This window comes from Bombyx mandarina, chromosome 04, assembly GCF_030267445.1.
Source record: "Bombyx mandarina strain Sakado chromosome 04, ASM3026744v2".
In the NCBI taxonomy this organism is placed as follows: Eukaryota; Metazoa; Arthropoda; class Insecta; order Lepidoptera; family Bombycidae; genus Bombyx; species Bombyx mandarina.
In genome coordinates, this window is record NC_143211.1 from 2,398,424 (window position 1) to 2,412,744 (window position 14,321).

At 35.7% G+C, this 14,321-nt stretch overlaps 3 protein-coding genes across 6 annotated transcripts; 1 reads left to right on the plus strand and 2 right to left on the minus strand.

Moving 5' to 3' along the window:
• Positions 1-798: 798 nt before the first annotated feature.
• On the minus strand, positions 799-5,010 carry La (La autoantigen-like). Of its 4 annotated transcripts, none has more exons than XM_028186284.2 (7): positions 4,823-5,010; positions 4,598-4,729; positions 3,966-4,132; positions 3,488-3,748; positions 2,740-2,883; positions 2,141-2,258; positions 799-1,486 (listed from the first exon to the last, which is right to left on the minus strand). In XM_028186284.2, exons 2-7 carry the CDS (start codon positions 4,719-4,721, stop codon positions 1,158-1,160), a joined length of 1,143 nt encoding a protein of 380 aa, XP_028042085.2. In that variant the 5' UTR covers positions 4,722-4,729; positions 4,823-5,010; the 3' UTR covers positions 799-1,157. The 4 variants fall into 4 exon arrangements, with proteins under 4 accessions (XP_028042085.2, XP_028042084.2, XP_028042086.2 ...); XM_028186283.2 differs by having other exon boundaries at positions 4,598-4,748; positions 4,823-5,006; XM_028186285.2 differs by having other exon boundaries at positions 4,841-5,003.
• Positions 5,011-5,249: 239 nt separating this feature from the next.
• ast (single-strand DNA endonuclease protein asteroid) lies at positions 5,250-7,653 on the plus strand. Its single transcript, XM_028186281.2, has one exon. It carries the CDS (start codon positions 5,391-5,393, stop codon positions 7,629-7,631), a length of 2,241 nt encoding a protein of 746 aa, XP_028042082.2. The 5' UTR covers positions 5,250-5,390; the 3' UTR covers positions 7,632-7,653.
• A 2,381-nt stretch (positions 7,654-10,034) lies between these two features.
• On the minus strand, positions 10,035-12,756 carry LOC114251876 (androgen-dependent TFPI-regulating protein). The gene is made up of 2 exons (XM_028186282.2): positions 12,561-12,756; positions 10,035-10,599 (listed from the first exon to the last, which is right to left on the minus strand). Exons 1-2 carry the CDS (start codon positions 12,702-12,704, stop codon positions 10,054-10,056), a joined length of 690 nt encoding a protein of 229 aa, XP_028042083.2. The 5' UTR covers positions 12,705-12,756; the 3' UTR covers positions 10,035-10,053.
• Between the last annotated feature and the right edge of the window lie 1,565 nt (positions 12,757-14,321).

The window sequence follows — 14,321 nt, forward strand, 5'->3', positions numbered from 1 at the left end:
ACCTCTAACACTGCTATGCCCGTTATCCGTCAACTTTTTCCTGGCAAAGTTATCTCTAAGAGAGGAGACATTTCCTGGCCTCCACGTAGTCCAGATCTGACCCCGATGGATTTTTTTTTAAAAGAAAACATCCGCAGAGAAATGACAAGCATTTCAGCAGTGACGTGCCGCGCAGTCATCGACAATTTTAGACGTCGTTTGTAAGAGTGCCGTGATCGCAACGGATTACATTTAGGAGATGTTATTTTCAAAAAATAATTCCCGTTTTTTAAGCTTTTTATGTAAATAAAAATTTAATTCATAATGTAATTAGTTTTATTTTAATAATTTTTTTTTCATATCAAAGGACTTATGGGCCACCCTGTACAACGGCTACCTCACCCTAAAAAGCAAAACGCATTACTGCTTCACGGTAGAATAGGAATGGTGGCCATTGCGGGTTCGCTGCATCGTGGAAGTCATTCGTGAACATGTGTTTAGTACGCATTTCATTAGAAAAATTGCTGATATGACTTACGGAATTCAAATTTCGACACAGTCGCGTCGCCCAATACGAATGCACGTCATTTGAGCTATCTACGACGATGACTAACAATATCTGTTTTTATTGTCTATATAGGTATATATTTAAAACGTATATATGTATGCATGATTTTGGTAGCCATAATACGGAATCCTAATTTTGGTGCCGGATGACCGTGCATGATTTGTACCCAGTAATTTATTTATTTACCTTTATAAACATTATATCACAGTTCATTGTACTTGAATCTTAGATACTTCGAAATAAAAGGTAACTTGAAATATAAAATTTAATAATTAAGTTTAAAGAAATGGAAAACAGTTATACTCTTATAGGTAAATACAATTTACATTTATGTAAGGCAACTTATTTTTTTATACCTTTTTCTTATATCTGCATTTATCTTAAACAAATTTATTTGTTTATTAACACAAACAACCATGTACTACAACTATTCCTTTGTACCATTAACACTAATTCTTCTTGTGAATGCAAGTTTCCACGATTTACGAATTATTTTAGAACAATCAATCAAAGCAGTCTTTTAACAAATTATTTAGCTTATGCTGTTTATAGGTACGCCCCTATCGCCTCCGAAGCACAAAACATTCTACGAGCAGTTTGGCTATTTTGGTTACTGCGCTTGGACTTTCTTTGGAGGTGCCTCTTCATTATTTTCGGGCTTTCTCTTTCTACCGCCTTGTCTCCCTTTGAAATTCTTTCCTTTACCGAACTTGTTATTCCTCATGTTCCTGCGTTTTTTGGTCATCTCTTCCACGGTTTTGGCGAGATACGCTTTCTCATCATCACCTTCAAGCAGTTTGAAGATGACCTCAGAATCGCATATCTTAATCTTTCCATCTTCAATCTTTTCAACCATTTCTTTAGCGGCGTTTTCTTTAGACAGTCTCACCCAACCTTCGGTGTCACCAGATTTGAAATCAATGTATGCGACCTCGGCACCTAAACAAAAAGTTTCGCCACATTTAACTAGACATACACAGTTATGCTACAACGAGAGGAAGAACTTTATTTTCATAAATAATAATGTGCTATTTATCTAATTAATCTTAACTTGTAGAAAATGTTGCTTTATATCTTCCATCATTTTATTAATAATAATCTTTGGGATATTTTATGATGGCTTAATTTTAAGTATCATTACACAAAAGATTTTTGAGATATTAAAATGAATCACATCCCTTATAACAATAAATACAGCTGAGCATTTTCATAGCAATAAATAAAACGTAAGATTGTAGGGACAGAATGTATGGATGAATAACAGATATGCATGGCTCAGTGAGAGAGATAGGGGATGTAGTGTTATATAAGAAAGATGAGAGATTCATGTTGGTCATCTAGTTTTCTTTAATGTGAGAGGAGGAATAAGGGTAGTTACCCTATCCAACAGTGAACAGATATGTGTAACTCGAAAGACAAAGGATGTGTATATTTTATTTACTTTGCTTTAAATAATAAAGATGGAATTAAAATCAAGTTTGTATCAAAATGAAGCTATCAAGCATCAATCAGCTATGAAGCAATCAATCATTTTATTGGTCCATATTCTATTGAATAGAGAATCCCACAAGTATATTAACTAGTGACACTTACCTAATTTCGTGAGAGCATCCTTTAAGTCCTCCCTTTTCATTTTCTCATTGACTTCACTAAAGTGGAAGACGCTGCCTGTTGGTAATTTTAATTCTTCCTTTTCTTGTTGTTGTTGACCCTGTGTCAGTGGACATATTAGTTGATACAAGTTAATAATAACTCTAATTAGATATAGACAATCAAATTACAGATACAAACGGAGCTTCAGTGAATCTCAAGTTTCTTCAGATTAATATTTCTATTAAAATTAAAATACATTTGTGAGATTTTGTTTACAGTTTGTTTGCAGATATCAGAATGCTTTATGGATGGTGGGAATAAAATAATAATCTATTTTTTATATTGTATTTTTAAGACCTTTTCTTCATCCATTTATTTCCCTTACTTTGAAATGCACTCTTCTGAACTAATGATTAAATTTCCAACGAAATTTTAAAAACAACGACAATCAAATATTTTCTTAAAGGGTTTACATATAGTTAATCAGAGCAGATTTATAATATTGCACATTTGTAGCTAATTGAAATAATACTAATAATTTTTACTCTTTACTTTTACAAAATATTATCTTCTTTTTTATTTAAACTAAAATGACTTACTTCTTTGTCTTTGTTCTTTTTTTCTTTCTTATCTTTCCTATCTGAATATTCTTCTTGTTTCTGCTGTAAGTAATCTTCCTGCCAGAGTGTTAACAGTTCATTATCTCCATACTTGTGCCCTTTTGCATTCATAAACTTTTCTGCCTGAAATTTTTAATAATATGATTATTGTTTATGAAAAGCTTTGTAATCAATGAGCTCAAATTCAATGCTTTAAGTTGAATATTTATAGTTCAGGGTGTAGTAAAAGTACATCTGAAGGGCACAATAAACACACAAAATTTCTTTAAAAAACTTTTTATTTGGAAATCTTTTCTACGGAAGGCCTACAGAAACTTGAGTCAAGAACTGAACTCTTTTATATAGGAGCTGGTGGAGTACCCCCATTTGTTATCTCATCTGATAAACCTACACACACCATTCTATTTTATTTATGTTGATTGACTCAAGTCTAAGAACCAGTAATAATTAAAATTTTCATATATTACTGGTGGTAGGACCTCTTGTGAGTCTGCACGGGTAGGTACCACCACCCGGCCTATTTTTGCCGTGAAGCAGTAATGCCATTCGGTTTGAGGGGTGGGGCAGCCGTTGTAACTATACATGAGACCTTAGAACATGTATCTCAAGGTGGGTGGCGCATTTACGTTGTGGATGTCTATGGGCTCCAGTAACCACTTAACACCAGGTGGACTGTGAGCTCGTCCACCCATCTAAGCAATAATTTTTTTTAAAATATTTCACATACCTGTTCTCTAGTCTTGAATGTAGCAAATACAGAACCCTTGAACAAGCGTTTCTTTGTGGATTTCTCAACGTATCTTCTCATAATTACATTCTCAACTTCCTGAAACTGCTTGAAGTAAGTTAATAAATCATCTAATGAGGCATCTTTAGCAAATCCTTTGGCGTAAATTGATCTGTTGCATATTTCTTTACGAAGCTCCTCATTCATTTCTGGCAGTGGGTGTTCTGGATTACGTCTCACTTTTTTGTTATCTTCAGAAACCTGTAATGTTAAATATTCAATGAATTGCATGATCTGTATTTTTCAGTGTTACGAAAACAAAATTTAACACCTTATTTCTTGTGAAAAGTCAGTCACTATAATTTTTTTTATTTTCAATATTGGACATTAGTCTCAAGCATGGACATGGCTATTAGACTATTGACTTGGATTGATAACATAGCACTGTTTAAAAAAAGAAAACAAATTATTTAATTACCTCCAATAATCCACTTGTAGATTTGTTAAGAGCATTTGCGATGACATCTGTGTCCTCTGTCAGTTTGGCAAGGCGGTTGAATTTTGTGAGAATTTCTAATGGAACCCATCCATCATCTAATTTTATTTGTTCTTGCAGAAATTTATCTCGATGTAGATTTACATCACCTGGTAAAAGGTTTAACGAATGTTAATAATGAAACTCCTATTACACATCTGTGTGAGGGAATTACAAATAAACCAATTAATTTCAAGACAATTATCGCTTTGAGACAGTCCGGTCTTATTCATATTGAACTATTCAGGTTGTTCATTACTTTTAATTGAATTCACGGGTCGCAAGTTTTTTTTTAGGATGGAGTGATAGCTTGCCAACAACATCTGAAGCGATGACCACGGCCATGCTGTTAAGAGTGAAACCGACAAAGAAGAAGTTGCCCCAAGATCATTCCAAGTCCGCATGGGCTCGTAAGACTTCAACAGTAATAATAGCTTACCCTCTTCCTAAATTATGATGTAGATTGGCACTTGTTATTATGAACGCTAACGTCAATATAATTGGTATTAAGACTTCGATTTAAATTCTCATACGGATGCGTGTGATGAAAACTTGTTAGGATTGTTTTCACTCACCAAAATAATATTCGACTTGCCGAATAATCGCAATATCCAATTCGGTTTCGTCTTCTGAATTTTCGGTTTTCGCGTTCTCCTCTTGTCCATTGGTTTCAACAGTTACCTCTTTGTCCTCGGTCATTTTGATTTCTGGAATAACACGATGAGACTAAAAACAGATTCGGATCGTTCTCACCACTCGAAAAATCGTGTCAAGGTATATTCATATAACAGACTGCTTACTTCTTTAATGGAAAATACCTTCTGATTTCAGAAAACAAGTTTATTGAGGCTTCGAAGTTAAGATATACAAGGTAAGGCCAGACAATTTTAAAGAAATAGCTTTTAAATTGAAAAACACGTGTTTAATAGTATTGTTCCCCCACGCGGTTTTCTTCGTAATGTTATTTATTATCTATGCTGAGTTACAACGACCGTTTTACGTAATCTATGGTTTGAACTTTCAATATGGCGTGGGGTAAGGGTGACATACTTACCTACGAAATTGAAGTAATTTATTGTAACAGAAGTTAACCTCATTTTTTAATAAATATTTGTATTTACCATTTATTTTAAATAATTACCTACGTATATTTTATTCAATATCACTTTTCGTACAGAAGATATAACTTAACTTTTTATTTATTTACTATGTTTCCTTTGCCCATTTGATGGACAGTTGAAAAAAAACGAAGATTACAATTATTTATTTACTGATTCTTTTCATTCTTACAAATACAAACGTTTACTTGCAAATATACAACAACAGTAACAGATTTAATTTAATTATTACATCAAAACTACCTTCCAGATGGGAGTACGAGGACTAACTACTTATATAAACAAGAATGAGGACATTTTTTTGAAAGACTTTGTATTATACGATTCCTGTGTTGTTATTGACGGTCACAGTCTCTGTGCTCAATTATATCAGCGTCTGAACAGTTTTTCTGCTTTCGGCGGCGATTATGACAAATTTTTTCAGTACGTAAGAACATTCTTTAAACATTTTCGGAAATGCAATATAACCTCATACGTATTGTTTGACGGAAGTTACGAGACTAGAAAACTTAAAACTGCATATCATAGACTGAGATCCAAGATATATGGAGCGTCATGCCTAGATCCAGTTACTCAAGGATGCATGCAGATCTTCCCCTTGCTCATACGTAATGTTTTCAAAGAGGCTTTGATTGATATTGGTGTTGCGTACACAGTATGCGAATTTGAGGCAGACGATGAAATCGCGGCTATGGCAAGACATTTAAACTGTCCTGTACTGAGTTACGATTCAGATTTTTATATATACAATGTTTTATATATTCCATTCAACACGGTAGATTTTAAACCGAGATGTGTTATAATAGATGGTGTTAAGAAACATGTCTTAAGTTGTAAAATATACAGATTTGAACAGTTAACTAATAGCTTTGAAGGAATCAAACAGGAAATTTTACCACTGCTTGCCACATTACTTGGCAATGATTTTGTGCAGAAGAGAGTTTTTGGAAAATTCTTTTCTGAATTTAAATTACCTAAGGCAAAAAAAAATCAAAATGATCAACAGAGATGTATCAAGGGCCTATTCAAATGGTTGCAGAATGAGTCTATTGATACGGCTATCTCTAAAATTATTGGAAGATTAAAGAAAAATCGCAAGGAGAAAGTATTTTATATTATTAAAAAAAGCATTGAAGGCTACAACAGAAAGAACTGTCGCTCATTGAAATACTTTAATATTCCAGAGAATACAGAAGAAATTGTTTCTGTATTACCAGAAAATGTTAATAAATTATTGGGAAAAGATTGTAATGACAATGATGACAGTGTTATACCAAATAATCAAATAGATGAAAATGAGACAATAGAAAGTCCACAATATGATTCTGATACAAATGAACAGTCGTCAGAAGAAGAGAATAGCTCTGATCAAGAAGACGATACCAATGAACTGGGTATCCCTGATTGGTTTGCAGAAGGAATAAGAAACAACACAATCCCTCACAGTAGTATAAATCTTTACACACATCATTTACATTTTGGTTCACCACAAGCTGAGGATTATAATGATGAAGATGCTTTCCTCTGTGCATTACCTATTCTGAGGTACTCTTTTGATATTCTTACAGATTACGAGCAAGAATATGTTACATATGTGAGCAGAGACAAAAGCCTCAACTATCACAGATTAATCATAGACAGAGAATATTCAATACCAAGACCTTTAGAAGTACCATATTCAAATCTTACAGATGAACAATTAAAGCTATATTTTCAAAATTTCTTCAAAATTAAAATGCCAATGTTAGATTTTAATTTAATTGATTTATTACCTAAGAGTTTCCAGTTGTATATGCTCAGCATCCTCTGGTGGGTTAACACCTGTGAAGTACCTATAGGCTTGGTTCATAGTTTATTTGTTTGCTACATTATGCTGGAGATGATTGATGAAAGCGTTGGTACAATTCGAGGTCAAAAGTATTATAATGAAAAATATCAAAAAACAATTGAAGAATACAAAAACAGAATGATTGTACTACCAAGTTTGACAGAAGGTGAATTATTTTTGAACAAAAACAAAATTCAACATGAAGACTGCTTTATAGCAGCGAAAATGCTTTTACAGTATTTCGAGATTGATGCTAAGATTAAAAAGAGACCCAAAAGCAATTATCATGTGAATAAAATACATAAATATGCCAAATTTCAGTGTTGTTTGCAACAAATTAATGATTTAAATACACTGTGTAAAAAGCCATATCAAAATACAAAGTATGGAAAGTCTTATAACGGTACCTTTGTTTATAATTTTGCACTAAAAATGGATACCCAGAATGATCCAAAAGTGTTCGTAAATCAGTATCTCAAAGATAGTACTACAATATTAATGTTTTACAATAGTCTTTGTACAGTTTATGAAGAGCTGGTATTAGCGTTAGGCCTAAGACATTTTAAATGGGAGAGGTCAAAGAGCAGAAGAAAAAGAAAAGAGATGTTGGAGGATGAATTAAACTTTATTGTAAAAGGTTTTGAATCTGAAGTTGTTATATAAAATTAAATTTGGTACAAATATCTGTGTGCCTTTTTCATTCACTACCTCCGTCCAATCACTGGTAGCTTAAGGGGCTGTTCCAGCTATTCACGAAACTTTTCGTGAGCTTACGGGCTCAACCTGAGAGAATTTGCTAACACTAGCCTTAGCAAAAGCAGTACTTCGTTGAATCTACTACCGGATCAAAATCGCGACCCACTGAGAAAATCCGGCGAGAAACTCAGTAGAGTGTGTCTATAGCAGTATTTACTGATAAACACTGCAGGTTTGGTTTATTTTATTCACATACATTATATCTGAATAGAAATGATACTTATTATCTTAAGGCATTTCGCACTACATGATGCTAGCTGATGTTGAAACGATTTTCTTTCTGCAGAATTGATGTATTCACGCCACATAATAATAAACGTTGAAGAATTTCTAGAGCAATGTCTAAGATGAAAGAAAGTAAAAGGGCATTCTATACATGTAAAAAAGTAGAAACGTATCTATGTGTGTTAACTTTTTGATTTGAAACATCTACAGCGCCGGATCTGTGCGCTTAGTGGGAGTTTTTTAACGTTCTCGATTCGTAAAAGTTAGCCTAATTTTGAATGCAGTTGGAAAGTGGTTTTTTTTTTCCTACCTAAGCTGGTAGCCTAGAGAGGCTATTCCAGCGGAACCTTAACTAGTAGGTGAGCTCACGGGGCTCAAACCTGACGACGATGCTAACACGAACCCTAGCAAGAGTCGTGCTTTGCAGAATCTACCACCGGATCGGAAACGCGACCCACTGAGAAGATACGGCGAGAAACTCAGTGGGCTGTATCTGAGAGTTAATTTACTCGTCGAGCCCTTCGTCGCAAGCGACGGGTTCGGCGAGAACGGTGACCGGTGCTTGAAGTACCTAGAAGCACTGTTAGTGGATCGGGAGGATCTGAGATGACGTGTTTTGGGCGACGTCGATTGCTTTCCATCCTGTCCGCAGGATCGGGAATGTAGTTACCAGCGGCCACGATGAGAGGGTTCTCGTGTCGTGCCGCTTTATCGAAGTGGCGCATCGACGCCGACTGTAAATACTTACTGATGGACTCTAAGTCCAGGTCGTCATGGAGTTAAAAAACTCGCACTAAGCACACAAATCGTATGTTGGCTTGGCGGCGTATGGCGTGGCGACACGACCCCACGCTTCCTGTTAATATAGTATGTATGTCTGTATGTATGTACTACGTAGCATATAATGCAATGTGTTGTAGTTTTTTAATTTTTGCCTTTAATAAATTTGAATTTTTATTAAATAAATTTTATTAAGTAAACGGTCATCTTTTTCTTGTAGAAAATCTTAAAACTTTATTTTTCATTACACCATAATTATTTCCCGTTGGAATAAAATTGGAACTTGGCACAGTCATATAGATTAATGCGAGTACACTGGACTTTTTAACCATTATGTCACAAGCTCATAACAGATAACCCAACTGTTGTCCATTGGTTAGCAGGAATAGAAACAGTATAAGTTTCAATATTAATGCATCTTTATACTTTTTGATTACCTACGATTTATTTATGAGAAATAGAGTTCACATTGTCTAGAAAATACTACATATCCAGCTTAGTATTTTCAGTCTAATTTCTATTAGTATTTTATCGAGTGGTGTAAGGCTATTATAGGGTTTCGCGATTTTTATCTTTGTGATTAAAGGTCCGTTTTATTTTTTAGTGTTAGTATCAACAATTTGATGTTTTTAATTGAATATATGCAATTTCGAAAAGGGCACATCTCTGAAAATGTTATATGTTCAGGAAATGAAAAATACTGATTATTTTCCAAAGCAGTGTAAAATTTAAAATATTAACTTTTGAGATATATTTTAGTATTAATTAGCAATTGAAAATTACTGGAATTATTATAAAATGGGTGTAGGTAAGCCTTAAAACGACATATTATGTATATGAAAAAACGTATTTGGCAAAATATGCGACATGTGCCCTTTTCGAAATTGCATATTCAATTGAACTTCAAATATATTTTTTATTTATTTATTGTTTAGATGGGTGGATGAGCTCACAGCCCACCTGGTGTTAAGTGGTTACTGGAGCCCATAGACATCCACAACGTAAATGCGCCACCCACCTTGAGATATAAGTTCTAAGGTCTCACGTATGGTTACAACGGCTGCCCCACCCTTCAAACCGAAACGCATTATTGCTTCACGGCAGAAATAGGCAGGGTGGTGGTACCCACCCGCGCAGACTCACAAAAGCTTACCACATTCAAATAGCTGAAGCGGTTTTTTGTTATGATAATTTTTCCAAATTTTAAACTTTACATAGACTCTAAAAATGTTGCTTCACAAATAGCTTTTCACCCGTCAATATGTAAGTACGTAAGGTGCCATTAGGTAATGAAAACTTCAAAACGATATAGCCTATTCTTTATTTAATCTCTTTTAGATCCATTAACACTGAGCTTTTTTTTCGGTGTTACAATATAATGAATTTTTTCACCTAAAATATAAAACAGTACGCCTATAATGCTACTAGTACAACAAAAAAGTATCCTTGTGGGCCAGTTCATAAGGTCGAGAAATGGATACACCCAAGTTCCTTGAGTGAAATACAAGAAATGAATCCAAAATACGTACGTAAAATTAATAAGCAGTGCCACAGATAATCCGACTTTTCTCGTTGGATAGTTTCTGTTTGTCAAGAGAAGCTCCAAAATGATGAAAGGTACAATAGTTGTGTGCATCGCGTGGTTTATCCAGTTTGGTAGAACCTCTTGAATGTGGGCCGGCAGAATTAGGTTCTCGTCGATCAAGTACAGGCCCCAAAATGTGGCAAACACGTATAAAGCTAGAGTGAACGCCGAACTGAAGACGATGTCTTTAACTCTTCTGATGAGGGGCGGGTTTTTTGGCGCTGTAGCGTTGGTGCCGATGATGTCATTCAACACTGCTGTACCGAAGTATATTGTTTGTAGAGCCTGCAAATAGTTTAACTAATTTAATTCAGTAGTAAATAATTATACTAATATCTCCGAAGGGTGGTCGGCAAGATGTGGTGGAATGAGGAGAGCCGAAAACCGGGCTCAGTGGTGGTGGATTGGTGGATTGGATGGGGACGACAGTGGGCTGATGATGATGATGATACTAATATTCAAGAGTTCGACGAGCAAACTAATCCATAGACACAACTCATTGAGTTTCTCACCGGATCTTCTCAGTGGGTCGCGATTCCGATCTGGTGGTAAATTGCTCTTGTTAGGTTTATTGTAAGCAAATTCTTTTTTTATTTTATTTTTATTGCTTAGATGGGGGACGAGCTCACAGCCCACCTGGTGTTAAGTGGTTACTGGAGCCCATAGACATGTACAACGTAAATGCGCCACCCACTTTGAGATATAAGTTCTAAGGTCTCAAGTATAGTTAGTTAGCGAATAGACAGGAAAAAAAAATTGGTACCCGCCTGCGGGATTCGAACGCGGGAATTGTCGGATCGCTTGATACAAATACAACGGGCGTCTTATAGTTTAGGTTATGACGATTTCAGATTTTATTTAGCAGTTAAAAATATTATAATCCTTTCAATTTGACCATAATAGCGATGAACTAATATTTAAATTTAATAACTAATCGTTAATAATTTGGTTTTCAATTAATTTTTTAATGCAGTTGTGGTAGGTATTAGTTTTAACCGCAACAACAAGGAAATTTATTAATCATTTACTGCAACGTCATAATGATTTAATGAGTAAAAAAAAAATCAAGGTCCATCGCACGCGACACGTGAGATCACCAAGATTTTTGAACCACGTACTTTTTTTTATTCTGAATGTAAAGTTCTCATTTCGACCAAACGATAATAGTTATTTCTAGTAGTAGTAATATTTTATGGTATATCTTTTATAGACGCAATGCAAACTTGAATGGCAAGCGAACATTTACTTGCCGTCGTCTATGGACTTCAATAACGCCAAGGGCATAGTCAAGTCGCTGTTTATAGCCGGGTACTCTACGAAAACCTCGTTTAAAGAGGGACGTGTCATAGTGCTCGGCGATGGCATTACCGCGGTGCTCATTCCAGAGTTGGATTGTAAGTGGCACAAAACGATCTCTGGAAACGCACTGTGAATAAGCTCTGTTCCGGTGATGGGAGGTACGTTGATGAAAAGGAGATGGAAAGATAATCTCGAACAATTCCTCAGAGCGCTCCGTTAGAACATACGCTATGAAACACAGAGAGAACTCAAGTTCCTCCATAGACTTGGAGGTTCCAAACGATCCGTGAGAATGGGATTAACGTCAATACGAACGGCCCTCAACTGTATGGAGCGAAACGGAAGTAAAGCACAAGTCTTTGTCCAGGCGTGAAGTACGGTTTCGCTCTATTGATGAATCTCAACATTTTAGAATTTAGCTTTACCTTCGAAATCACTCCGATACTAAACACCGCTCAAAATATCGACCCCAAGAATCCTTATAATCGCGGAATTACCGCATTTTTTACCGCATTTTTTACAGCCGCATTTTTTACAGCCGCATTTTTTTTATTTGCATATTCATTGGCGGAGCCGGCACGCACGGCTTGGTACCACCTTCATTTCTAGTTTGAAAAGTGGTATAACCGTGATCCAATACAATTACGAATGCAACCTCATGTCCCAAAATGAACGGAACCTATGCCGTTGTGATGACTATTGGCTCGTGTAATCTCACTTTGTAAGGAGGACTGGGCCCGTCCGTGCATTGAAAGTAGGTACTGAAAAATCCTATTACTTGACCTCAAACGTGTAGAATACAATAAACACACAAACGAACATAATTTATACAATTAAATATAATTATCATTCGTAATTAAGCTGTTTTAAAACTATACTCACGGCTTGAATGAACAAAAAAAAAACAACGTAGTTAACTTAATTTAATCCAAAGAAAAATCACTTACGAAACACCAAAACGTCAAGAAGATACCCCTCGCTTTGAACGACATGTTTTTAATGCCGTCCGGCAAAGGGATTTCCACGTATTGCTGATCATACCAAATCACGTACGAATTGAAAAGAACAACTGATAAATGGTACAAGAGCATTGTTGACCGGTTGCTGTCGTTGTCGGAGCGAAACTGACTGCCAGTAAGATCGGGTCAATCACGATCGCGTTATCATTAATAATGATACTGCATGTTGTAAATCGTGTCGAAGTTTAGATTATTTTAGATATTCCCGAAAAAATTGTAGGGTTCGTTCGTTAGTGAGTTTTATCGTTTATGAGTAGGCGTGGGTTGATGCGATATTTTTTATGAATGAATACGCATTAAACTAAATCACTTTCTTAGCCTACCTATTCCCTGGGGTTGGGCTATTCCAGATTTTCGCCGACGAGTAGGTGAGCTCATGGGCTTAATCTGAGAAAATTTACTAACACCAGCCCTAGCAAGAGCATTGCTTCCGTGAAACTACCAGCGGATAGGAGTCGCGACTCTACTGAGACTTTGGTCAAGGCTCACAGCGGCCAAATTTTTATTTTATTTTTTTATTGCCTTTGTAGGCAGACGAGCAGAACACCCACCTGATGGTGAGTGGTTACCGTCACCCATCGACTTCAGCAATGCCATGGGCAGAGTCAAGCCGCTGCCTACAATGCCCAAGTGTTGTGGTATGTGCTGGTTCTACAGATTTCTTAATACATGAAGTGCTGTACGATCATTTGTCGATTTAAGTGGTATTTTGGTATATAAATAAAGGTCTAAGATGGCCACAAAATACAGACAGTGTTTCATTTGGTTTCGCCTGTCGTAGATTATTTATGTACGTATAATTAAAACTACTTTTATGGCTTAATCTGGCGACTGACATAACTATTGACAATGGTCGGTAACCACAAAAACTACAGTTTTATAAGTATTCGAAAGGTCAATAAAAATATAATCAAAATATGTAACGTAAAATTACTTTTAGTTATCACTATAGTTTGATTTCTTACTAATATGAAATGTGTTTCTTCTTTATTACTTGTTTATCACTAGGTCGGGATTTCTCCTAAATAAAAAAAGTATGCTAATTATTTGTGTTTTTTAATTTATCTCTCAGATTGGCTTTTCGTGTGATTTCGATAAATCTAGTCGTTGTGAATGAATGACTGATATAATTGAACCGATCTTCTATACTATTCTCGTTTTGACCACTCGGCGTCTTCCCTAGGCTTAGATATAAAAATCGTTCGTGTCTTATAAAGAAGAATTTGCGTAACCTGAAAGGAATTTCCGTTAAGTATGTTTTTTTTTTATTGCTTAGATTGGCGGACGAGCTCACAGCCCACCTGGTGTTAAGTAGTTACTGGAGCCTATAGACATCGACAACGTAAATACGCCACCCACCTTGAGATATAAGTTCTAAGGTCTCAGTATAGTTACAACGGCTGCCCTGCCCTTCAAACTGAAACGCATTACTGCTTCACGGCAGAAATAGGCAGGGTGGTGGTACCTACCCGTGCGGACTCACAAGAAGTCCTACCACCTGTAAAGACTAGAAATACAGTCAAGAATATAAATAAATAATTCACAGAACAAAAACATCACTCACAAGGCACCACATCGTCAAATAATTATCCCTCCCTTTGAATAGCGCGGTCTTCCCGGCGTCCGAAGGTAGTTCCACATATTGCTGGTCATACCAAATTACGTATGAATTGAAAAGAACAACTGATA